Here is a 27075-nt window from a genome sequence, read left to right on the forward strand (position 1 = left end):
GGAAATTCCAACAGCCAGCAAGTTAATCTGAGCAGAAGTCTGTTAGCTTTAGCTGTTCCATAGTGCTCTGACTCCGACAATCAACAGGTGAGCGTTTTAAGTTAATATGCTGTAGTTTGCATTTAATTACACGCATGCTTACGTGAATTCGAGTATTATAACCACACATACCTTCTTTGTAACCTAGCTTTAGTTAGCACCGATCTCGGCTTTGATTTTTAGCGTTTGCTAATTAGCATTGATTTAGCGGGGTTAAGTTTGTTTCATTTAGGAAAGCGTTAGCTAACGACAAACATGTTTGAATCGAAACGAGTCTTGCACATAAGCTTTGCACTTTGAGCGCTGCAGCGATAATCCCCGCTGTGCTCGGCTCTGCTACAAGTCCGGTTTAAATGTGGCGGTTTGCATCATTTGTGAAGTGACGACGTGGGAGGCGCAGCACGGAGCCAACTGAAGCTAACGTTGCAGAGGGCAACAGATAAACCCGAATATTAGCATACGTCTTTTCCGCTGACAAAAACTTAAATAGTTTCATTTGACATGCAATAGCAGTGAACTGTCGTTGAGTGTTTTGAATATTAACACTAAAAAAAGAGTGGTTTGTAAGTTAAATTAATTCTCAACATTAGCAAATTGAATAACCATCAGTGGTTACGTTAGCATACCAGTTGTACAGCCAGTTACCATGGTAACAAGCCAGAGGATATAACGCTAACTAGGTTCGTATTAACACCGCTAGCCAGTTAGTAGTAGTTCGCTCCTGTGCATCGTAATCACATCAAAATCGATGTGAAAATGAGCATGTTTTGTCAAGCCCAGGTGCTTCTCAAGGTTTTAGAGGACGCCCTGATGTAAGGTAACGTTATGGTCAAGAAAATAAGGCTACACGTAGCTTAGTTAGCCTTTACTTAAACGCTACTGTTAGCATGACAGCTGTGTTTTACCGTCACCTACTGTGAAGTAATTAAATACTAAACGTTATATCAAATGTGTTGCCTGCCTATAACTGCGGTTAATTATCATGTCATTTAAATACTAAAGCTACCTCACTTAATATTGCTGTGAGTAATGGTGGTACTTTGTCATATCGTACATGAAGCAACACCGCAGTGTCCTCAGCACGGTTTTTACAGGCTTCTAATCCGCTTTGTACGTCTTATTTAAGGGATGGGAGAACCGCCTGTGGTGATCCTCCAGCACCAGACGAGTGGCAGGTAGTGACGGTGCAAAGGCAATGTTGTGCTGCCGTGTACAATGAAGAAGATATTCAGCTTCACTAAGAAAAAGAAGAACCCGTCCGGTACCCCTGACAATGGTAGTGTGCTGTCTGTTGGCTATGAACTAAAAGACAAGGACCTCGGGAAGGTTCACAAAGCTGCCTCAGCGGGTGATTTGGCAAAGTTGAAGCAGCTTGCTAAAAAAAATGACATCAATCAACTTGACAAGGAGAACAGGTGAGTGAGATTAAAGTCACATCCATGAACATGGTTGTCTTTGCTGCAGTCAGTGCTGTGTACTATATACCTTAGAAATGCAGTCTACATGAATAGTTGACTAAAATGTCATGACTCTTGCCTCCATCTCTGATAAGCAAATTTTGAACTTCTTGTTTCATCAGTATATGTATTAGAGCCTTCATCAACTGACAAGATGGACCCTTGTGATGTTTGCATTTGTGATTGATATCCTTAATTCTAGTGCTTTTGAAATAGCAAAGCACTTTTGAAAAATATTATTCCAATACCAGGAACATAATGATAATGTGCAGCTCCAGGGCATATTTTATATTTATAGTAAGTACCTTGTGCAGTATTGAATATTTTTGTGTAGGAGAGCTGGGTTGTGGTGGTAAAACAAGTTCCAGCACTTTAACTGTTCACAGCAAACTGTCAGCTGTTTAAAGCACAAAATTAAATGTACATGACACACCATTGTTTCTTTTCTGCTTATATTTCAAGATGGGATTTAGTTACCCTGTACAATTGCCACGTGTCAGAGGTGACTGAGCATGTGGAGTACTTGAGGCAATTTACATAATGGCTTGTAAAAGGGAAAAATACTAGTAAAACATTGTAAAACATGCTTTTTTAAATTGACATTTTTTTATTGGAACAGAAATTTCAAGTGTTTGGTAAATTAATAATTAATCTAGTGTAGTAATGATGATGAACATGATTTAAAGAAGAACCCTTGCAAGTAAGAGCTGTGTTTGAAACATCACTAATATACAGCATAGTATGTCAGGCCATGTAATGAAGTAATCTAATGTTGAAATCAAGATGTTTGGCCAAGGTTAAAAACGTTGGACAAGGACACGAATACATGCAAATGTCAAACTCTCTCTTTTGCTGTTACAGAACTGCTCTTCACATTGCCTGCGCCAGTGGACATGTTGAGTTGGTGCAGTTCCTCCTTGAGAGCAAAGCCAAGCTTAACCTATGTGACAATCAAAACAGATCCGCCTTAATGAAGGTAATCCTGGATGATGAGACTCCAACACAGTGATTTTTCATTTCATGTTATATATTGTGAGGATCATAGTTGGCAACATTCCTCATACGTTGTTTCAAGACCTGTTTAAGCCTCCTCATTCATGTCAATTTCTTCACTATATCAGGCCGTGGAGTGCCAGCATGAGCGATGTGTGAGCATACTGCTGGAGAATCATGCTGAGCCTAACCTGGTGGACATCAATGGCAATACAGCCCTACATTTAGCAGCAAACATCCCGTCCATTTCCACTGCTGTCTTGCTGCTGGAGCATGACGCTGACGTCAATGCACAAAATAAGGTGATTCTGTCTTTTTTTTTCCTACATCACAATTTCTTTGTTTAAGCCCAACATCAAAATGGCCAACAGTTAATACAGACCTAGTATAATGTTACCACATGTATTTGAATTGTGAGCACATCCTGAATGCCACTTTGTCATATTTGGTATTTGGCCTACAAGGTATTTCTATTCTGATCGCACATGTGGTTGTTGTTTGTGGTTTAATTTTAGGAGGCATTCACCCCATTGACTGTGGCAGTCCGTGAGGACCACATCGAGATGGCTGAGTTTCTTCTCAAGGAGGGCGCTGATGTGAATTTTTTGGCCCAAGATCAAAGGTCAGTACTAAACAATGTCACATTTGTGATGCACCTCTAATATTCTTAATGTTGCTGAATTCATCGTTTACATTTGGTCATGTTTCTGTCATTGATTTTACCTGCAGGTCCCCATTAATGATTGCTGCTGGAAATGGACAAATCGGTATGTTGCGACTGCTGTTGCGGTACAACGCAGATATCGCACTAAAAGATACCAAAGGATGGTCAGCAGATGACTACGCAGTGATGAATGGACATCATCCGTGAGTGGTGCTTCTTTTCTGTGCACTTATATTCCTAGACTGGCATGTCCTCACAAATATGCATTTGTGGTATATGAGCAGAACAGAGAGCTGAACAAATTAAACAACCAAACCCCACATGTTGATTTTTTAAATTTGTTTTGGAAGTTTATTGTATTTATTAGGTATCAATTTCTTTACAGTTTTATTCTTGCTTTTTTTTTTACTTCCTTGTATATTCTCACAAAACATCTGTACACCTGAAATTGCAGAAGCAAGCCTATGACATTTGCAATTTCTTGACTCTCTTGCAGTTGTTCCCTCCTGATCATTGAGCACAGTACCCAGAGGAACGATGGGCAATCTCTATCACATCAAGGTCCAAGCAAAAAGAAGAAAAAAACCCTGTTGGGCAGTCCTTCCCAAGATGTTGAAGCAGGCTTCTCTTTGGGAGGACCGGCCACTGACAAAGATGGTAGAGATATAGGTTTTCATCACATAATAGAGAAGGAAAGCAGTGTGAGGATATTATTATGATGTCAGTTCATTATTGACTTGGATTATTTCATTTGTTCCTCATGCATTACCTCTTGACTGGATCTAGAGCACGGAGCAAATGAAGCAGGGGGAGGTATTACTTTGCATAGATGAGCTTTGTTAGCAAAATCAGTTAAAAGTTGTCTGCTTCTTGCCAGTAGAGATCATTAACAGTTGCTATGGATGAGGATCAGGAATTTTTTTATGCTGTTTGAAATTGTAGTGCTTTGTCTCCCATAGTGTACTGCTTTTTCAGAAGTAGATGCTTTCAAGATCTCACTATTAATTTATATTTTTAATAATAATAAATAAAATATGATGGGTACCTTTTTTAGGGCTGAATGATTATTCGATTTTAAATCAAAATCGCAATTTGGAACAACGTGATTAGCAAATTGCAGAGTCTGCAATTAATTTTGTTGCTCATAATTATTACTGTATTTAACTTAATTTCACAATGTGCAATATGTAGATGCTGCTCCTGAGCCTGACACATTTCAGCGTCAGAAATTGTTTACAGAAATGTGCTGTTAATTTCTTATTGGAATTTCTTTGTTATTTGAATTATTATTACTTTATTTGTATAACTTAACCCACACTTTTTGTGATAATTGTGTGTTTGATTGTTATATGTTCCATGGCAATTGAAAAACATGGTAATACACATGTTGGCAGCAATTCATATCTCCATATATAGATCAGTTAATATTTTGATGGTATATTAATGTGGTAATGCTCCCTCACATGTTTTAAATCTGTTACAAATTGAATATTGAACTGAAGCTGGACTTAAATAAAAAATTTGCAAATCAAGTCACAATATCAGTCAGAAAAAAAAGCAATTAAATTTTTTACGAAATCATTCAGCCCTAGTACCTTCAGTCAAATAAGTCAAATACGACTGTGAAGAAGTGTTGAATGGCTGAAAACAAGTTCCTCTGCTTTGTTGCAGATTTTGAAGACAATTCTCAGTCGGAGTCACTGAGTCGGTGAGCACTACTTTCTTCTCATGATCTGCAATTACAATTACAGTTGGTTTCCCAGCTCAAACCATTCTTCTTTCTTCCTCAGGGTTTCAAAAAGTGCTGCTGATGAATGGCCTTCATCAGAAGATGATGATGAGTCGGTTTTAATCGAAAAGGTCAGTGCCACTTTTTGTCCTTGTAAAGTGTTTTTTTCCCAAAATTTTGTTGTGGCCTTTAATTGATATGCTGTTTTACAGAAACCACAGAAGGTAAACCTAAGGAAAATGATTGCATCTAAAAGGGGAGAAGGTACTGAGACCCTTTTAACCGTATTCATCTGTTAGTGACCCTCCATAGTTTGTGGTTTTTGTTAGTAATCTTTTCCCCTTGCCTGCCTTTAGCTTCTGCACTGCCTGACAGAACCTTGAGCAGTACAGAATCTGAGCCAGAGAGTGAGAATAGAGTCCGGAGAATCCCATCCCTCCCAAAGAGTTTACCAGCCAGCAAAGCTCTGGGGCACCCAGTAGATCCCTCTCCCATTTCCTTCCTATCCAGGGCACCCCAGATGACTTCTACCCCACTTCCAGGCTACAGAAAGGTAAAACATTTGTGTTGAAGTTTTGTCACTTTCATGACATCTTTCTCTACTTCTATTTTTCTTCCAAATGCTTTAAACAAGCAGGCAGTGCAGCTGAGCAGCCCTCAAGTAGCAAAGTGAGATCAGGCTCTCAAGAGGGAAGTCCAGAAGCTGAGGACTCTGAGGAGGATGTTGGAGAAGAAGACGAAGAAGAAGAGGAGGAGGAAGAGGAAGAAGAAGAGGATGATGATGATGATGATGATGACGATGACGAGGATGATGATGAAGAGGAGGAGGAGGATGACGAAGATGAAGATGATGATGAGGAAAGTGAAGAGGAGGATGGGGAAGAGGATGAAGAGGAGAATGATTGTGAAGAGGAAGACAATGACCACTCTTTGGCTTCTGTCAAGGTCAACACTGCTGAATTTGGAGATGTACAAAAACCCTCTCTTACTGGTGCCCTCAAGATTATTGACAGGGCTGATGCTCAAAACATACCTGGCACTGACAATAATGAAACTAGTCCTGGTATTGTAGCTGAGAATGTAGATACCACAGAGACTTCAAAACATGACATTGATTGCCCAGCTGGAACAACAAGTTATGCCATCCCAGTGACATTAGATGTAGAGGATGATTGTGTCGTGTCAGCTGTTAGGGTAGAATCAAACTTTTCTGATGAAGATGACAGCCTTGGGAAGGAATGCATATTAGCAAGTTCAGCAAGAGGCCCCACACCATCCAGCCATCAGACAGAAACTGGTTCACCTACTGAGGTAAAAGAGGAAGAGTTTGAAAAAGAAATGGAAGCGGATGATGACAATTCCTGGAGCAATAAACAAAACAGTGGTGAAACAGTGTGGAATGACACAGATGATGAAGATAATCAAACCGGGGGTTTCGGTCGCAACACAGTACTTGCTAATCGACGAAATGTGCCTGAAGATGGATCGGAAAATAAAGACGATTCCTCTGATGCTGAAGGTGATGCTGAATCAAACAAAGGAGGGAAACACAGATCCTCATGGGGCTCCTCATTAGAGGACAGTGATACTGACCCCCCTGAAAAAGAGGAGACACTTGATCAGAAAAGTGATATTCAAGCATCAGATTTACAACAAGAAGCAGCAACACTGCATTTGAAATGCACATTACCTCAACCAAATGAAGACCACCCGGATAATTCATGGGATTCTTCATCACCGGTGGTAAAATCTCCAAAATGTGTCTCACCACAGCCGCTGACAGATGAGCCTATGTCCTCTCCTCAGTCCAAAACCAAACCAGGAAAAGCAACAGTAGATGATTCGGAGTGGGATTCTTCGTCTCAGAATAATGACCAAAATGATAATAGATCCTTTACTAAACAGGAAGTGCTGCAACCAGTATCTAAAACAAATATTGGAACAGCAAACCAGACTGGAGAGCAGCAGTATCCTGATGGCTCATGGGAAGATCAAGAAAGTATTGAGAAAGAGTCAAATGATCCCTCTCCTGCAGTGTCACCAGTGCCTGAGGATGACAAAATAACCCGAAAGCAATCACTAGACAACGATGATGTTGAATCAATTGGTCAGTCATCACAAGTGGAAGGAAAGTTAGACTCAGAAAATGAGAATGACGATGATAATAGTTGGGATGATGAAGATGACAGTGATAAGTCAGAAAAGCAGAAGACAGCAAGAAAAGGTAACATCTTGGAGACCTATTCCACTTTTACCAATTCACTGTCACCAAAGTCGAAGCCTCCAAGTGCAGTAGACAAGAAGTTAGAGGAAGAGGCTGAAGTAGATGACATTGAGGGAGATGAAGACAATGAAAATGAAGAGTCTCAAGAGGATAACAGGATGGAGGATGAAAAGCTGGTGGGTGGTAAGAAAGACGATGCCAGCAAAGATGATAATTCAAGTGAAGACTCTGACAGCAAGGACGAAAAGCTGCAGTATGATTTTACCAGCGCCACAGTCAAAGTGTCTGATGTGGGAGCTGATTCTGATAACACTCGTGATGGACGCCTGTGTGGAGGCAACATGTTAGACGATGAACATGAGGCTACATTAACTGCATATGTTCATTTAGACAATACAACTGCTGCCGTTCCACAAACATCAGGTGACCTCAATGATGAACTAATAAGGGAAAAGACTTTGTCAAGCCCTCCCACCAAAGATGATGTCACTGCTGGTCAATGCTGTGATTCAGACGAGAACATGTCATCTGATGAAGTGTTACCTCAGACTGACATTGATGATGTTGATCTAGACGCACCAGATGAAGCAGAGAGCATAGGCACGAAAAGTAAAGGGCTCAGAAACACTGAAGAGGCTGTCATTAAGGTAAAAGAGGAGTACATCAGGTAGTTTTTAGTTGTAGCATAGCAGTTTCTGTAATGTAGTATAGCCTCTTTAAGCACTCGCCATACTTTCATCACCTTTCATTTTTCCATATGCTTGTTACCACAAGCGCTTTTCTGTTCATTAGAGAAGCTGTGTGGACACATGCGCAAGTCAAGTTTTAGAGTACATGATTATGAGAAAGCAGTAGGGGTGTAACGGTACACAGAAGTCATGGTTTGGTACGTACTTTGGTTTTGGACTAATAGTTTGGTTTGAATTCTGTCAAGGGAGGGGAACAACTAAAAATCTCAGATGTATTAGGGCCTTGTTTGTTTCCATTTATTTTGAAGTTAGTTTGTTTACTTGGTGTCAACCTAGTTCCATCTGGGATAGTTGGTACAGCCTGTAATGCATTAAGCATTAAGATGAAGATGTACTCTCATAAAGGTCATATTTGTAGGTTCACATATTAACAAATCTGTGTGCTGCTGTCGCATGTTCAGTGTTTTTCCACTCACATACAACTGTTAAACAACACTGACATTCACAGATACATTAACCCTGAGTAAACTATTTCTTTCATTTTAACAGAAAGAAGATTCCACTGAGGATGAGGATGATGATGATGACAAAGAGGAGGAGGAGGAGGATGAAGAGGAGGAAGAAGACATCTCAGATGAAAATGATCAACCTGAAGAAAGTGGAGAGTCCCTCAACGCCTCTTCACCTGCTTTAGAGGTCTCTAAAGATAAGAAAAGAGGTGAGGAGCCAATCAATAATAATACATGTTCTAAACATGTAATGAACATTTGCATACGTATCCAAGAAATTTTTACATACTACAACCTCAACTTGTATTATATAAAGGCCGTCTTCCTCCATTTACAATACCAGCGCAGACAACATTTAACTCATTTTGATGCATCAAGAAACGTTTTGAAATCAAATCAAACTGAGATTTCTTTTGGCTCTACTGCTCCTATACAAGACATCCTGTATCCCTCTGTACCTACCAGTCAGGCCATATCAGTGTAATTAATCTACATCTGTTGAAATAGATTTCCTGTCTGAGCTTGGCCTGGAAAAGGGAGAGGAAGAGTTGGATTCTTGGGACTCTGAGGTAGAGTAAATACATATGTTGGAATACTGTGTAGGATTAGATGTTTGCCATACAAATTCTCACAAACTGATTTTTTTTCTTTCAGTCCCACTCTGATAACCCCAATATGCCACATGAAGAGAAACAAAGCTTACATACTCAGAAAGAAGAAGAGATGTCCACTGTTGAAGAAGAGAGTAAAGAAAGTAGGTCCTTTTCATTTTTAGGTTCTTCTTTTTTTCTTTTAAAGCAATCAATTCATTCCAGGCACCATTTCATGCTGCAGAAACAGTGTTATGTTATTTAATTATAATGAGAAAACTACTTTACTGTATTAATGCATGCAATAATTCTGACTGTGAGTAATGGTTCTGACTTTCTGTTTTCAGTCTAAATATGGTATACAGTGTGCAATGCAATATAATTTCCACTGATCACAACAGCCTTTCCAACAACATGTTGCATTTCTTTTGTAGACTTGTTTTATATACCCTCTTTTTTAAGAGGGGAAGGAGGCAATAGGATGACAGTGCTAGAGCCTCGGAGGAGTGTAGGCAGTCCGAGATGCAGCCAGGGAGAGGGTATGAATGTCTTGACTCATAGGTCACAGATCATAGGAAGAGCATGTTAACCATACCAGAAGCCTGACCATCACCCCATGATCACCATAAGAGAATGCATGCAGCATACACTGCTTCATCCTGTCTGCTACCATTGCACCCCATTTCCCAAAACCTGGGACTTCATAGTTCTTCTAGGCTTGCTTGGTTCCAGCAGTTTTGGCCCAAATAATATTGATAAGTGAATATAACACTTATCAGCTTTCTTAGCTGATGCTTAACTTCCCAATCCATTAAAACCAGTCCTAATTAAACCAGAATGGAAAATCTAAATGCTTGTCTAATGCCTAACCGTGTATCTTCATGCTGATTTAACCATGAGCTTATTTGCATGGGAATGCTTCTTGCAATGTTCCGGCAAACTCATCCAACTTCACCAGAGTATTGTTGTGTTTTCTTACAGAAGAAGTTAATTGTGTTGTCTCAAACATGACAGACATGTCTTGTCTCTTGTAGTTGGAAACAACAATAGTGCTGATAATGAAGGAGTACGCGATGATCAAGGTGATACTATGCAGAAAGAGGTAAGTTGTGTTACTAAATGACATAAAAGGTCAAATATTTGTGATCCATTGGGATCAAATGAAAATGGTTTTCTTTCTGCCAGACTGAGAAGATAAAACGGGAACCACTCAGTGTTTTGAGTAAGCTTGAAGGGGACAAAGACCGAAAGACAGGTAAATAGAAGAATTATGAGCATCCTGTTGTTCTTAAGTTAAAGAATTTATTTGAAGGATTGTTTAACTTAACGCGGTGCTATGTTTCTCTTTAACAGACTTAATGGAAGAGCTTGGTCTGGGTGATGTCGATGATCTTGAAGGTAAGATGAACTAATGAATTCTCCAATTTTTTACTATCTTTGTGTCTATTTTGGTATGATCTTCTTCAACTTTCAAATTTAACATTATTTATGTGATCATCTAATTCTCAGTCTCTTCCTAAACCTAATGCACATACATCCTTTACAGGGCCACTGTTGATAATTATCTGATATCTACACATTAACACCCAGTATCAGTGTTATGAAAGCTTTTTTTAAAGTTTTTGATCAAAGTTGTTTATCTGCAATGCATGCAACCCTGACTTTACTACCTTTTGTATGTTTCTATCATCACACTTTTTGAAGCTCAAAAAGCAGGTCAGTAAAAATAAACTAGCTGATTAAATGAAGCAAACTTTATAAACCAGTAGCTGTAGTTTCTCCTTCGCAACCTTGATAATGTGCAATAGTGTAACAGCCTATGAGCGCATAGTGTTCAAGTGTAGTGGTTATTCCAGAGTGACCTACCCTCAGCAACATCAGTGTCATATTTTGTTCACTGACCTACAGCTGCTTGTGTTCATAACCCAGATGCGTCAGACTGGGACTCGGCCAGTACAACCAGTAAAAGAACCCTGCCTGGCCGCAGAATGGCCTCTCCTGGACTTGAGGAGTTCCCAGAATGCTGCAATCCATCTATTCAAGAGCAGGATGAAGATATCGCTTTGGCGAATCCCCTATCACCTCAGAGGAGCAGCGAAAAACTGCCGAGCACGCCCCCTCAACCTGTGCCACATCCCCAACCTCGAGCAAGGAAGATGGTGCTTCAAAAACCAGAGAGTGAAGAAGGTAAGGCATATTTAACCCTTCCATGATGTGTATTTAACATTCAGTGAAACAAACAAGATGATGGCAGCATTTTCTCATTCTTTTTTACTTTCTCTCATTTAGAATCAGATTGGGAACCAGATAAGTTGGAGTCTTCTTCTAAAACATCCAAAATGGACACTCAGATGCAAAATATAGCTGAGATTCAAACACTGGTTAGACCAGGTAATGCTCACTGGTCTGCTTAAGAATGCCTCCAGGTATTTGTATTCACATGCCCTGTGCTCTGAATAAAAACTCTCTGTCTCCTTAGGTTCCCCTGATATCTCACCAATGGAAGGGGACAGTAAAAGTAATGTAGAATCTGACAAGCAGCAACAAAAGGTGAGAAATTCCCTGAATATACTGTCTCTGCTAAATCCAATTCCCCCATTTTTCTTTGTCCCAGACACATCATCACTCATACTAAAAGGAAAATTAAAATAAGTTATCAACTCATATCTGTTGGTAAATATGTGCATACTTCAGGAGTTAAAAGAGCAGCCAAAATGTAATTGCGTGATCTACTTTGTGATGTTGCCTGTCAAGGTTTTCAGGATCCTCAAAGCCTGTGGTTTCCATTTGAACCCTGTCAAGTGAAACAAGTCTTTTCTATAATTTACTGTAATTTGGTAACATTTTAAGAAGGGGTATTAGAATCCAATGTTGAAATGCCTCCATGTTTGTTCAAATATTGTGTAATTTAATTTAAGTCCAAATTTGGTTTTTGCATTTTTGTCTTGTCTGTTTTGTGTTTTCCTGTTTTGTCCACCCATGCCATCAAAGGAGAAAGATGATGTGGATGATGCTTGTGAGTTAGATCTTAATAACCCACGCTCATCTGGCCATGTGGGCTCTGACAGTGGAGAAAAGCACAGTGATTTTAGAGATCAACCCAGTCCTGAAGAAAGAGGTGAAGCAGGTGATAAAATCCCATGGGAGAAACGGTATGAGAAGCTCTGGGTAGAGGTGGAGAAAAGGGAGGTGAAATCCACCTTCAGGAATGTTGCTGGTGAATTAAAAGAGAGATTTGGAGAACTGCTTAAATCAAGATGTCCTGCAGAGGATGTCACAGAAGAAGAACATGCCATGGCTGAATCTACTTCTGCAGAAGAGTCAAGTGATGATGAAGAAGAAGGAGAAGTCATTGTGCGCCCCATGGCCAGAGCGAGGAGTACAGTCCTTCTCACCATACCTGAGCAGAGGGAGTCTGGCCTGGAAGACTCTGTGACAGAATCAACTGACAAGTCTGTATGCGAGGACAGGATGGAGATCTGTGAGCGTCCAGCTAGTGACAGCAGCATGTGTCGAGAGCTAGATCTACTCACTGATGAGGAGTGCAGGTCTCTGTCACCTCAACTCACCACAGGACAGAGAGATGGCAGCACAGGTCATGTTAGCACAGCTTTGACTCATGATCACACCGTACCTGTGTCCGATGTTGACACATTCTTAAAAGATGAGGCCAAACCAGGGCCACATCTAGACCGTATCTGTAAGGACACCACAGCTAATCTTGATGAAGCTCATAAGAACCACGCAAGTTCAGAAGGGGATCCTGAGGAGTTCATCAAGCCTTGCCCCCCCCCACTAAGCAGACATTCAGCATCTCTCCCAGGTGTTTCTGATGAGGAGCTGGAAGAGGACATGGAAAGGTTTAAACTTGAGGTAGGGATGCTGAAGGTTGTCTTCCTGGATTTGGAGAAAGAAAAGGCCCAACTCCAGAAAGAGGTAGAGGATGGCCGCCCCTCCCATAGTCGTCTAGATCGCCTCTTTCTCTTCATTTCATCCATGTACTTCATGTCTTCTAATCGGCTGTTTCAGAAGGCCTAAACTGGCCGTCATCTTTCATTTCTTTATGTTAAATGTTTATTTTCCATGTCTTAATATTTGTTTTCTTTCGGTTGGAATTTTTTAAAGTTGGTTTTGCATGGTTTTGTTTCAATTTGACTAACCGTAAAGATTTGCAGAATATAATTTGTTGAAGATTTTTTGCACTGCAATCAAGAAACCAAGTTAAAAAATTCATTGTTTTTTTTTTGTTTTGGCATTCTTGGACGTACTACTCAAAACTAAACAATGTTCAGTCTTGTGTGTTCTTTAGTGGTGACTTATACTTCATCGTGCATGGACTTGCTGCATGTCTCTTTTACGTTGAATTCTGTTTGGTAAACCCTTTCTTTTTAGGCGATGTGGTGTGAAGATTGTTTAAATAATAGCCTTCTTTGCCCTAAAAAGAAGTGCTGTTGTGATGATGTGTCCACCGCTGGATGTTTTTTTTCTTTGAATGCATGCTGTGCCATCTTTATACATGCACTTATTTTATAAGAAGGTTGATATCCAAGGGATGAATAGATACATTTTTTGGCCACCCAGTCCGATGAAAGAATAGAAAAAAATATTTATTTTGTATTGTCGATTAACAGTTAAATTCATAGAGAGAACAACAACTAATGTCTATAACTGTCAGTGAAATGGCGGCGTAAATGACATACAGTATAAATAGCTGTGATGAGCTCATGTGGAATTAATAACAAGCCTCTTGACTTGTACTGTCTTCAGATTCTAGTTGTACTTTTGGGGAAGATCTCCAGTAAACTACTTTCTCTTCTAGTTTTTGTGTGTTCAGCATTCATATCAGACTGTCCGACATGATGATATTTCTCTCAGTTCAGGTATCTAGAATAACACAAGCATTGCAATGCATGCAACTATGCCCCTTTGTAATTAACTGAAAAAAACATGTCAAATAGAGTAACCTCACTAAGGTGTTAGGTCTCCGAAGGGAGGGGGGACACTAAATTATGTATGACAAAGTGCACAAGTCCCTGCGCCAAAACGCATCTTAAAAGACTGGCCCCAACCTGTTACAGTTGGAAAGACTCTCTGAAGTCCAGTTATCAAATATTTACTTTACTCTTTTCAGGTTGGCAAAGAGAGCCCAAAGACTGCAATGGAGGTGCAAAAAGCCAGTGCATCCTGGGATTCAGGTGGAATGGCATTGGAGGAAGAAGTTACTGAGAAACCCGAGACCAGGTTACGATGCCTGTCGAGTCAAGCTGGAGTAATTCACAAGGAACAGCAGCCTGTGGCTGCCAAGAGGTATGCCTTTTTTTTGCTTTTTCCATTTTTTAGGCCACACACTTGTCACGAGTGATTGCTCTACAATTTTTGTACAAGACATCCACAATCTTCGACTGTATTCAGAAGTCAGATATATAAGGAAAGATTTTATTTTTGCTGTTGTGTGTGTGTGTGTGTGTGTATGTATGTGGTTGTCCTCCAAATCATTTTATAATGCTCTTTTTGATAAATGCTCTTTAGCTGAATTAATTTTTCAATGACACATTCAAGGAAAGACGCCAGTCTAAACTTTAAACTCTTATCGATTCCATTTTATGAGGTCTTTCTTCAGCAAGACCTTCAAGGACCACAAAGTGTAGATGTCACAGCTCATTGACTATCAGGTTTATTGCTCTCCATAGCACCAACGGGGCGCCAGTGCAATTGCATCTCCCACTCCAGCAGACCTACAATAGCAACAAACAGGAGGGACAAGCTAGAGAGGAGAACCTACAGCTGGAGCTGGTCAGAGGGGCCCAGCGCAGCAGAGCCCCTCAGACCAACACCCATGTTAATGGAGATCCTCTCTCAGTGTTTGACGATAGCACTTTAAGTGAAGTGTCGGACGATGAAGGAAGGTATATATGCAGTATGCCAACTTTTCCACCTCTCTGTCACTAACCCGTAAAATTTGTTCAGACTGATGCAAAGTGAATTATACAGGCAGCACAAGTGCATTCAAAGTCAGTAGAAAGGTGCAAGTGGGTGTGAACTGTTCCACATTCACTCTAGAGGGAGCAAATGAAGGTCTATGTAAGAAATTAATCAAACTAAATAAAATATTAATGTTTATTAGTTATTTGAAAACCTTTAGGACTTCACTTAGATACAGAGAGAGAAAAAACAGGAAGAACATAAGAGAAGAGAAGAGTTGTTGTATATGTAGTTTGTGATGGATAAACACAGACTATTGAAACACTCCAGTGGTCAAATGTTCATACAGTAAATAGACCAAGGTGTAAAATCACATTGTGTTCAGTCTAAACAAACCTTTACATTATTGGTGGTGGGTGATGATTTGGAAGCAATTTTTCTTGATTATAATTCTTTTCCTTCCTACATAGTTGCATGACTAACCACTGATGAAATAGTATACTGCATTATACCATTACACTTCCAAGCAGGACTTCAATGCACGTCTCATAGTTTTAAGCATCAGTCTTCCGAATAACCCATTTTTCTTCCCTATGTTTGTTGGGCTCAGGTTGTCACCCAGTGGACAACAGAAAAGCGAGGTAAAACACAATTTCTGTCAGTAATAAAAGTTTGAGCAGACAATAAAGAATGAGAACCTGAATGTTATTAATACCGCATTTTGTTTTCCGTATTCAGAACCCTGAAGAAGTAGAGATGGCAGAAGACTTTGATGAGCTCACTCAGTCATCAGACACAGCCACAGATGACATCGACTCTCCAACATCAGGCTATCGCCATGCATCCCTCCTCATTCAGAAGCTGGACTCAGCCACTTTGGGTACTGATTCAGCTGGTTCAAATGCTAATTTAATCAATATAAATGTAAAAATTTCTGCTTTTTAGAACTTTGTTTCAGTAACTTGCAAAATAAGTGAAAGCAAAATCAGGTATATGCTCATTAGGTGGTGAGATTCCCTAATGGACTCTGCCATCTTATATCTCACAGACTCGAGAAGCATGGTGAAGCTGCAGAACATTTTCCACGAATATGAGCGCTCCATTCAGAAGGCGAGGAGTCGCCATGGTTACCTGGCAGACAAGGTGAGCCAGCTCGAAATGGAGAGGGCAGAGATGAAGACCTCACTGGAGGAAGTTAAAGATGTTAAATCTGGCTTGGAGCGCGACCAGCTGGAATTGCAGACTGAAGTCACAAACCTCAAGTGAGAATTACTTTCTACTACTAAAGTACTCTGTAGACATTTCTTTATGTGATTTGATCATATGTCATTGCCTTTTTTTTTTTAAATATCTTTTTTTATTATTTTGATTAATTGATTTGAATGTTCTGTGTGATACTTGTTATAGGTTTCAGCTGAAACAGGAGCAGGAAAATCGCCGCAATGCCACCATGATGTACAACACCACCAGAGATAAGCTGAGGAGGACGGAGGAGCAGCAACAGTTGGAGGTTCAGGAGAGACAGAAGGTGGAGCTTACCCTCAGGAATCTGGAGCTGGAGATGAGAACACTGGTCAACAACATGAAACAGGTACAGCCTCTTAAACTTTATTTCTTGTTGTGAAAATGTACAGTGATTTTGCTCATGCTGTTTTTGTTTTAATGATGTGTAATGTAATGTCTATTATGTTGTATTAATGATATGACTGTTTTAATATTAAGTTAACCTAAACTTGATTCTTTAGATCATTTCACATACAAAATGTCTTTTCTGTGGTACGTAACACTCATTATATAGCATTTATTTGGAATTCATGGCGATGTGATGAGATGCTTCTGCATACTTTATTGGTAGCTGTTTTGCAGTTGTTGGTTTGTTATGCATATGGTCATTTCATTAGTGGGTTATGTCACCATCCAGCTTGAAGAGGACCACAGCGAGACCCAGAGACTGCTGGCTCAGGAGCGCAGTGCGCGGACGCTGCAGGAGAATCTGCTCAACAGCCACCTCCGTAAGCAGCAGGAGATTGAGAACGAGAACAAAAGAAACATAAGCAAGAGCAATGAGGTAATTCTCACAGAGTGATAACCAGCATTTTAGAATTTATTTGTTTGGTTCACAGTTTACGTGTCTATCTGTTTGTACCTATTGATTTTGATGTTGTTTTCTTAATGAGTGGCTTGAAAGTAACAGGTAAAATCTTTGGTCGGTTATTTGAAACAGTTTGGAACAGTATGGTGTTGCTAATAGAGGATTACTATTTCTATGTTTATAACATTTTGTGAATAAATGTGCGTTTTAAAATCAAATCTGTCAAGCAACCTTTCTTCTTGGGTCAATCTTAACATGTTTTGTTCCTGTTGTTCATAGGCCTTGTCTCAGCTCACTGAGGCCAGCGACAGGGAGAGGGAGTTGCTCCAGCAGACTGCCACCTTACAGGAGCAGCTGACCATCCTGAGAACAGACCTTGAGCGTTCGCAGGCCAACAGCAGCCTTAAAGAGAGCCACCTTTTGGAGGAGAACGAGGCCCTCAAGGAACAGCTCGAAGATGCTCGCCGAGATCTCAAACTCAACAGTGAAGCACTGACCCAAACTGTCTTTAACTGCAATAACCAGGTGACCGCCATGAAGTCTGAGCTGGCTATAACGTCAACCCGCCTGGAAAATGAGCGGCAGGCTCGCGAAACACTGGAGACAGAGGTCGAGTCCACACGTACCCGCCTGGCTGGAGCCGTGAAGGAGGCAGAGCTTTGCCTGGCGGCTCACACAGACACAGAAAGAGCTCTGCTCCGGGAGAAAGAGGAACACCAGCGTCTTAAAGACAAGCTCACAGGTTTGTAGTAGAGGTCCTCACGGGTAAAACAATTTGAGTCCTGAACCCAAAAAGACAAATGTACTTCCTACTTCCTATTTCACCTTAAAAGTGAAAGTCTTTCTTTTATGTATATCCATTGAAGGGAAGATCAAATGTAAAGGGCTCGACTGTAGCGGTTGTCCCGTTGCCACTTACAACCAGATTTGAATCACTATCATTTCAGTTGGTCTAATGACCTCTGTTAAAAACCAAACAATTATAGATGTAACTACACAGACCAATATCACACTTTACGGGATCCCTGAGTGACTGTTGGACTAGTTGCTCTGTCTGGGCCCTTTCAGCTTGCTCTTTATGTTGTCTGCACTGGTTACTTGTGTGTAACTCCTAATGTATTTACTTGTACAGGTGAAGCAGCCAGTCAACGCGAAGCAATCAACAGCCTGTCCCAGAAGCTGACCAAGGCAGAGGCTCGTGCAAACAGCATGGAGAATGAAGTTCATCGTCTCACAATGCAGCTGACTGAGAAGGGCCTACTGCTGGAGGTCCTACAGCGGGAGAAGGACCAGGCAGGTGTCCGTGTCAAGGAGCTAGAAGTGACTCTGCAGGCCGAGAGGGAGCTGGTCAGTCGTTCCGGAGCACGCCAAGAGGCCACACAGGAGAGGCTAGCCCAAGCGCAGAGTGAGTGCATGTTACTACGGCAACAGCTAGAGGAGGCCCAAAACAAAGGCGTAGCAAAGGAGCGTGCTGTGACAGATGCCCAAGAGCGCTTCAGTGACATCTTGTCCAAGCTGCGCTCTGACTGCGAAGAGAGAGTACAGCTAGTGGAGGAGAGGAATAAGGAGCTCGCCAGTAAGGCTGCTGACCTTCGAGATCAGATCTACAAGTTAGAGGAGGAGAAGAACGAAAGAGAGGTAAGATTAGGAGTCTGTGGGGTAAGAGGATTACCTCACCTCTTCCTCCAGACCCGGTTTAAGCCTTTCTTCCATTTACCAGTTAAGGATCTCCCTTTATATCTAATCAAACCCCTGCTGTCTCTGGATTGTGTCTGAGTACAGACTAGTTTAAGGCAGCTGCAGCAGGAGCTAGCTGACTCACTCAAGAAGCTGTCAATGAGTGAAGCTTCTCTGGAGGTCAACACGCGCTATCGCAGTGACCTGGAGGAGGAGAAGGGTCGACTCCTCAAAGACTTGGACAGACTCAAAGGAAAGGTAATGACAGGGAACAGTGCCTCCTTGTGGCAGCATATTCTCTGAATACATCTCTGAAACCAGTTGTGTTTATGATCATGGCGCAAACACTTAAAGCTGTACTAAAATTAGATGGCTCATTATCAGTATTTTAGATGATAGAGCAAAACTGACAGTTAAGTTACTGATTGTTAACATTACTAATGAGGTGAATGCCTTGTCTCTGTCATGTAGCTGGAAGAAAGCGAAGACCAGTATGTGCAGGCTGAGAGACGTATTAACAGCCTAAAGAGCAATCTGGATGAAAGGGAAAAGGAACTCACCACTGCTGCTGAGAAACTCCAGGAGGCGCTGTCCGCCTCAGCAGCTACTGATACCACCATCAGACAGCTGGAGGAAGCTGTGCAACGGTATGTTCAAACACATTCTGTCTACAAACAAATACACCCCTGGGATTGAAAGATCAATCAATTTATTTTATTTTTTAAAGGTACATGGTTTGCACGGCAGCTGGAAAACCTTGAAAGCGCTTGAATTTTAATGTTTTCAATTCATTTTAATGAAAAGCATTTGGATTTTGGATACAGTGCTTGAAACTGACTAAATTCATTTCATAATAAATTGTTTTATATTGGCTACACCAGGTTTTATATTCCTTTGTCTTCCCTCTGTAGAAATCTTATCAGGAAACATAATTTTGGTTGTTTATAGGACAATATCATCTGATTTAATGTGATGAAGTGAAATATCATTTTCATTTGATACCATTGTCAAATCATTTTGAGTGTATTTATGTATATTAATATATAATTTACCACAGATGTAAGTTGCTGGAAAAGCTTGAAAATGCACCTCAAAAATGCTTGAAATGTGCTTGAGTTTGACTATGGAAAAGGTGGAGAATGTTCTAGATATAAAACAAACAAGCTACAAGACTAAAAAATAATTATATAATCAATAGCGTGTGTTGAAAACATTGTCATGAGTCTAGATATGTTTCGATATACATGAATGTCTGTGATGCAGAATGTTGATATAATGTCACATTAGGCTGGAGATAGAGAACGCCAGGCTGGAAGCTGCTGCAAAGCAACAGTCCAACAAAATCGATGCGCTTCAGAAAGGAGCTCAGGAAGCTGCCATGGTGAGTGCTGCAAACCTAATTCAGCGACCTGCACACACATTTCACACAGGACCTCAAAGGTGCCATATCTACAGTACCTTTTTGTAACCACAAAAGTGAAATGCAACCAAAAAGCTAACTTTACATCCTGAAGTCATTATTATATTTTAAGGTATTTGATCTTTTTCCAGCAATCTGACTGCTCGCCTGGAGGAGGGGTTGGTATTATAGATTGTAGGCTTAGTTTTTTCTGTGTGGGTTTACCTCTGTTTTCTCAAAAATAATATAAATTGACAAAAATCAAAGAATTCTTCTGTGCTTTACTTACAAAGTGGAATTCACTTGGGCTTTGTGGGCTACAGCTGCTAGACCAGGAATCCAGATATACTGAGGAAGTAAAAGTTTTATGTCGGTTTGGGATTTTCTTTGGTGACATCAAAATGTGTTTTCTCCCTGATCTTGGTATGTGGGGTCTTCCATTTCTTTTTGTGTTAAGCTGCATGTTGCATGTCCCTTCTTTTAGTTTAAAGTGTCCTTCCCACCGTCAAAAAAACAATAATCAAAAAATAAAGCAGCAGAAACACAAAGATATTTAATTTATTTTTCTTGTGCTTTTTTATTTCTATAGGTCAGAGGTCATTTGGAGGATTTGGTTACAAACCTTCAAAGCAGTAAGATGACTTTGGAAGACCAACTCAGTAGAGAGGTTGGTGGCATATTTTTGTTTCCTTGTCAAGAAAACCGTCAGCATAGATTTCCATTTCTTAATCTCACCCTCTTTTCTAGTCTTTCCTAAATGTTTTGAGAGGTGAGCCAAATAAGAAGGAAACCTTTTACCTTTTTGTAAATCTTATATAAAACCCAGGCAATTGGAATACCACACAATTTTGAACTCATGCATAAAACAGAAAAGTGGGCCTATTTAAAAAAGCAAAGCTGTGAACGAACTATTTTAATTGTTTCTTGAAGCTGTGCAGTGTAAAACAATATCAAAACTAGTCTATAACTAATTAAGTAACTCTTTTCTCTTTCTAGGAAATACAGTCCAAGTGTCATAAGTCATAAACTTAAGAACAGCATATTTTGTATAATAAAATGTAAGATATTAGGAAAATTCAAAAATAGTTTAATAAACTTTTTTAGGCTGTATTTGTTTCTTACAGATAAGATGGACAGCTGACTCTTTAGCTGACTGTCTGACATGTGGTCACTGTTACTAGCCAAGTGTTTTTTTCTTGTTTTATATAAAAATGCACTTATTTATCTAGTATTATTATAATAATAATAATAATAATAATAATAATAATAATAATAATAATAATAATAATAATAACTGAAGTTCTTGCCTCTTTATTAGGTCCAGAAGCAAAGCATGCTGTCTCACACAGCCCAGGACTCTCAGGCCTTGTGGGAGGAGGAGCTGAAGAGCCGCTCTAAGTTAGGACTGCGCCTGGCAGAGCTGGAAAAAGAAAAAGGAGAACTGAGCACCCAGGTGATTATAGTGTTGCATTCACGTGCAGGCTCATGTAAATGCTGAATTAAGTGGCCATCGCTCCTCATGATATGCCATGGTTTGGGTCTCAAGAGTTATCGTCCCGTCCGGTCCTTTGTTCCAGATGGAAATAGAAAAGAAGAAAGCAAAGAAAATAGCGGAGCAGAAAAAGGCTATAGACACCCGGCTGGATCAAGAGATGAAGAGAAACACAGATCTTCAAAAAGAAATGTACAGGTGACTCCTTTCTTCCTCCTCGCGGCCTCCTCACCTATGGCAGTACCTCCTCCTACTATTTAGACACAACTAGTATCCAGTAGAGCGCAGTCTTTCCTGGCTTATGTGGCTGTGGTGCACCAATGTGTGTATCTGGTGTAAGGTTGTATTTCTGTCTTTTATAATCAACTCCTATTAATGTTACATGTCCCTGCAGTCCTTGTGTTTGTCTACGGTTTGTGTGTTTACTTAATTGTGACCAGTTTTGTGTTTCTTATTCTTTGATGTTCCTGATTCTGTTCATGATTAACATCCATTTAGAGTTTGCTAAGAGGTTGTTTATGTCGCGTTGACATGTTGTAATTCTGAATTTGTCACATTTACAAGGAGAGATGAGTTATGTGTAGTCAAAACTGGTTTTAGCTTTGTACAGAAACAGTGTTTGGAATTCAAGTTGAAGTCTCTGAGCAGGTCGTGTTTATTAAGTCATTACTTAATTTTCAGTTGTTAGCTGGCCTTCAGGTTTGTGTGAAATACTCACTTCGTGTGTTAAAATTTGTGCATATGTGTTTAAGGTTGCGTACTTTATTAAAGACTGCAAAGAAGAAATTGCGGGATCAGGACACGGGTGGAGCTGAATTCGGCTCTCCTATGAGCAGTCTGCGGGTGGACCTAAGCAGACACAGCCAGCCCGAAGGTGCCATTGGACGAATGAAGGATAAGGTTTGTTTGATACAACACTTTGATATTCATGTAAACCCCAAAATAATATACTACTTCTAGTAGTAGAGTTTGAAACTTTGACTTTATCCACCCCTTGAGTCCCTTAGATAATGTTAAACCTCAGCTGTTAGCCTTAAAACATATTCTCCATATTTCTTGTCACCAGGTCGATGATCTTCAGGCGCAGCTGGAGAAGGAAGCGTCTCGCCGCAGCCAGCTCGAGAGGGTGAACGGGGATCTTAAAGATCAGCTGGCCTCTCTGAAGAGCTTGAGCCGCAGTAGTGACCAGTTGGAGAGGAGTAAGAGGCAGTTGGAGGAGGAGACACTGGACCTGAGACGCCGTTTGGAAGCCTCTCAGATGGAGCAGAGCCATGTGGAGCAGTTTCGCCGTGACGCAGAGGACAGGGCCCGTCAGGAAGTACAACAGAAACTGGAGCAGGTCAACCTCTTCCTGCAGGTAAAAATTCTGTCGACTGAATTTTATTGTCTAATATGAATGAACCCACCCCATCTTTTTTACAGTATGATTGTTTGCCTGACGAAGAGCAACAGTGATGATACCAGTGCCTTTCTGAAAAGTTTAGATATTTTCAACTCAAAGCGCTTGGAGCTTCCTTCCAGAAACAGAAATATTGAAGAAGCAAGAAATCATAACACATAATGAAATCAGAAAAAGAGATGAGATAATGATAATAAGCTGAAGAAATTCATTGGTTTACAGGTACATGCTGTAGCTGCTATGGCATGTGTTTATAAAAACTTAATTAAGTCTCATTAGTATAATTGTGTCTGTTTGTTTCCCAGTCCCAGGCAGCATCCCAAGAAGCATTGGATCAGATTAAAGCAGCCAATGAGGCCAACCTGCGCTCCCAGCTGGAACAGAAAATCCGAGAGATGGAGGGGGAACTGGGCCGTGCCCGTACCACCCAGCAGGACAGCCTCAACCAAAGAGAGTCCACGCGCACAGAGCTAGAGCGATACCGCCAACTCTACACGGAGGAGCTGCGCCTCCGCAAGTCCCTGGCTGCCAAACTAGAGAGGTGAGACCAGCTTGATCTTCACAGTTTAGTGCAAGGTTTTAAGAGTGTCCGTCTTTGATACCTGACTGCTGTGCTGTGTTTCAGCATAAACTGTGCTGACGATGTTTTGTATCAGTAATTCATCTTTTGCTGTTTTCTCGTCACAGGGCCAACAGTCGGCTCGCAGAAGCCAATTCCAAGTTGCTCAACGAGCGCAGCAGGTCTCTGATCACCAGCAGCATCGCAAACGGTAGCCTTGGAGGGCCCTCGCTGGACGTGGGCTCCTTGGGTTCACCAGCACACTACGGGGCCACACTGGGGCCTCTCAACAGGAGCCTTGGACTGGGACTCTCCCTCCTTAGCCCTGTGTCTGAAGGACAAAACAGCAGGGTTGAGGACTACCTAGCCAAGGTATGTACAGTCATTAACAGAAACACTCATTTACTCAATCAATTACAGTGAGTTTTCTTTATGTAGGCAAGTTAATTTACTTTTGGCCATTTTCATTTCCATGTCGTCATGGTTGTCAGTGCTGTTCTTGTGTAACTGGTGAAGTTGTGTTCAAAGATGTTGCTTTTTATGCACAGGTTAGTGTGTTGTTATGTTGTCATAACTGCATCAAACATTTCAGATTGTGGACCAATGTAATCAAAAGAAAGACAGTATTAAATATTGATCTAATGCCTTTCCAAATTCTCTTAACACCTGTCTTTCCTCTTTAAGATCACCTTCGAAACTGAAGTTATTTCTTCACCCTGTACTTTTCTTCCTCGTGCGCACTGTTTCTTCTTCACTCTATCTCTGGTCTTCATGGTAGTGGGACTTTCTAACCTGTCTCCTATTTCTCACTCTTTTAGCTTCTAGCTCAAAAGTCTGTCTCTCATCTCTCTTCTCTTCAGCCAGACTCATAACCAGGTGTGTAGATGTGTTTAGTTCAGTGTCTGATTGGCTACTGTTCCCTTCACGTCTGCATTAATGGCTCTGTTCACATGCAAACCACAATGTGCAGGGTTCGCACAGTGAAAAAACACTGCAGATATTATTTAATGTAAATCTAGACAGTCACTGAGTCACCTCAATCCTGCTGTCAGAGGAATATTTTTCAAATTGTGAAGAATGAAACAAAAATTTTAACCTTGTTATCAAACCAGTGGTCCTGTATTCAAAAATGTAAACTCAAAACTGTGTTATTACAGTGGTCCACTTCATTGCAGAGCTTTTTCCTGGTTTATTGTTTAGGAAGTACCGACCTAAAGGATTCACACAGCTGGTATTAAAACTGACATAACAAATGGTATCATGACTTTAAGGTTAAATGGCAAAACCAAAAATGTGTCAAGCTGACAAAACATGTAAATGAAAAATTCAAGAAGTCGAGTGAAAATTTCCCTGGTGAAATGCGCTGGAACCCTGTGCTTTGCGTTATGTGGTTTGTCAACGAACAGACTACAACAGCTGAAATCTCAAACCCTCTTAATTCTCTGCTTTAAGTTGACTTTCTTCACACCCTGATGTTGGCAGGTGGAGTAGAGATGATGTGGAGAGAAATTTGTACTTTATTACTATAATTTTTCTATTCTAAAGTCATTTTAGCAGCACTACCACTTTGCTTATGTATGAGCCACACTCACGAATGTCTTCCATTTGTAAATAAGTTTATTTAATCGTACATCCTTCAGAATACAATGTGGTCATGTGTTGTCTGAAACAACGAAACACAGTGGAGTGCAGCACACAAGACATAAAAGACTACTGGAGAGGCATGACAAGTTTTACATGAATTACTTGTGAACATATTACCAACATACAGTACCGACCATGCCACAGCTGTTTGTATTCTGGTTTCACTAGCCTCATCCCTGACCTGTGATAGAGACAGTGTGACAAGAAAGTAAAAGTAAAGTAAAAAGCTCAGATATAAAATAGATGGGTCTCACTTTTCATTTACGGGAATGTTAATAAAAAGTTTAAATTAATTTAAAATGTTAAAATAACTGAAAAGCTATAATACATACAATTCTGGATTGATTAAAGTTTGCAGAGAAATATCATTTTCCATGAGATGTTGCATCATTTGGAGAGAAATCTGACATCAGTTGACCATATTGATTGATTTATTTAAAGGGCAACATCAGATACCCTGCAGAAACTCTTCACTAAAGCAGAGCTTGCATGCTTGGCATGTCCTGCTGTGTTTAATGTAATGCTCCTGAATTTGCAGTGTTTTTCCATTATTCAAGTATTTGTGATTGATATGTGTTGCCATTCATCGTTGTATTGTGTTTGGTGGTAAAATACCATATTTATTTTTTTCAGTTATGTTAGCTGATGTTTGCCACCAAAATATTTGAACTCAAATCTAACTAAAACTTTCCCCTATTTTTCCAGATGCAGAGCGAGTTAGATAGAAACATATCAAAGGAATTAAACAAAGGTGAGTGGCCTGAACCTGGAAACATGAAGATAATGTTGCTTTCTCATAAAGCCTTTGATTATTCAGATAATGGCAGTATCTGACTTGTAGCTGCTGCTCGGTGATGCTAACTGTAGTCTCTCTCTGGTCTTCAGCCACAGCAGAGCTGGATGTCGCTTCAGCCAGAATGTCCCCGGTGGGCTCAGCCTCGAGGGTGGAGCTGGACCCCATCAGCAGGGCGACGCAGCAGTACTTGGAGGTACTCAAGAAGAACAATATGATCTAAACATGCATCACGGATGCTTGCAAGTATTTCAGCCAATTAAAAACTTTAAACCTGCAGTGCAGAACTTTTGTCTGCCCCTTCTGTCGATGTCATACTCCTTTTTGCTGTAGCCTATCCAGGTTTGTAAACTCCGGTATACTGCGAAATAGATTTGTGTGGTGGTGATAAATCGGCATTGTGTGATCTTATCCGACAAGTCCTGCACTCTGGCTTTAAATACAGACTGCACCAACAATAAGGCCAAATCCACCGCCCAGTTATGAACACTAAGACTCCAGCTTTGTATGTATTTACTCTCCATTCTTTCATTAAAGAAAGCAAACATAATGCACATTGCACTTAACCACTCAGGAGCAAAGGGCACGAGTCATATATATATATATTTCGTCAATGATGGGTACAATTGGAGAAAACCTCGAAAGTATTTGTTCCTTTATCAATTCTGTTCGATGTATAACTGTTTTGTTCCAATAAGCACAACATATACATATATATATATATATATATATATATATATATATATATATATATATATATATATATATATATATATATATATATATATATATATATAAATATACAGATTTGTGGTTTGGATTTTTGTTTGTGAATATTGGTGTTGCTAAATTTGACTTTTAAGTATTTGATGTACAGTATGCATCATTAATGATTTTGCCAAGATGTTACAGTTGGTACGTGCCATCAAATGGTGCAATATCTGTCTTGGTCTTACTTTGTTAGACTTATTGGAGTGTTGTGTTTATGATTATTTTATTTATTCATTTTTTATGAAAATGATATACTTGAATAAGACGCGCTGGAATACTCTCTGGCTATTGAAACAGGGTGACCACATTTGTACGACTGTCATTTCAGCCTTTGGTCGGCTCGGTTTTAGGGCCACCGAAAGTGAAACACACTTTTTCGTTTGTTTGTTTGTTTGTGTTTTCATAAATATCCATAAATACTGTAAAAGAATCT

General features: G+C 40.2%; 1 protein-coding gene across 4 annotated transcripts; it reads left to right on the top strand.

Annotated features, from left to right (window-relative positions):
* On the top strand, window positions 1-26599 carry ankrd26 (ankyrin repeat domain containing 26). Of its 4 annotated transcripts, none has more exons than XM_073472714.1 (42): window positions 1-87; window positions 1166-1454; window positions 2358-2472; window positions 2618-2791; window positions 3005-3111; window positions 3219-3356; window positions 3650-3810; window positions 4825-4861; window positions 4944-5013; window positions 5095-5146; window positions 5239-5435; window positions 8345-8513; window positions 8812-8873; window positions 8959-9058; window positions 9929-9996; window positions 10080-10149; window positions 10248-10292; window positions 10824-11081; window positions 11184-11285; window positions 11374-11444; window positions 14026-14201; window positions 14585-14800; window positions 15427-15457; window positions 15555-15696; window positions 15865-16078; window positions 16224-16407; window positions 16738-16884; window positions 17188-17650; window positions 18041-18546; window positions 18691-18843; window positions 19057-19232; window positions 19873-19966; window positions 20137-20163; window positions 20574-20651; window positions 21303-21437; window positions 21562-21674; window positions 22229-22376; window positions 22543-22833; window positions 23181-23416; window positions 23563-23806; window positions 25784-25829; window positions 25964-26599. In XM_073472714.1, the coding sequence occupies exons 2-42, from the start codon at window positions 1255-1257 to the stop codon at window positions 26092-26094; spliced, it is 6147 nt and encodes a 2048-aa protein (XP_073328815.1). In that variant the 5' UTR covers window positions 1-87; window positions 1166-1254; the 3' UTR covers window positions 26095-26599. The 4 variants fall into 4 exon arrangements, with proteins under 4 accessions (XP_073328815.1, XP_073328819.1, XP_073328816.1 ...); XM_073472715.1 differs by lacking the exon at window positions 1-87 and adding an exon at window positions 657-719; XM_073472717.1 differs by lacking the exon at window positions 1-87 and adding an exon at window positions 821-856.
* The last annotated feature ends 476 nt before the right edge of the window (window positions 26600-27075 follow it).

The sequence above is a fragment of the Pagrus major genome, chromosome 8 (genome assembly GCF_040436345.1).
Source record: "Pagrus major chromosome 8, Pma_NU_1.0".
Taxonomy (NCBI): Eukaryota; Metazoa; Chordata; class Actinopteri; order Spariformes; family Sparidae; genus Pagrus; species Pagrus major.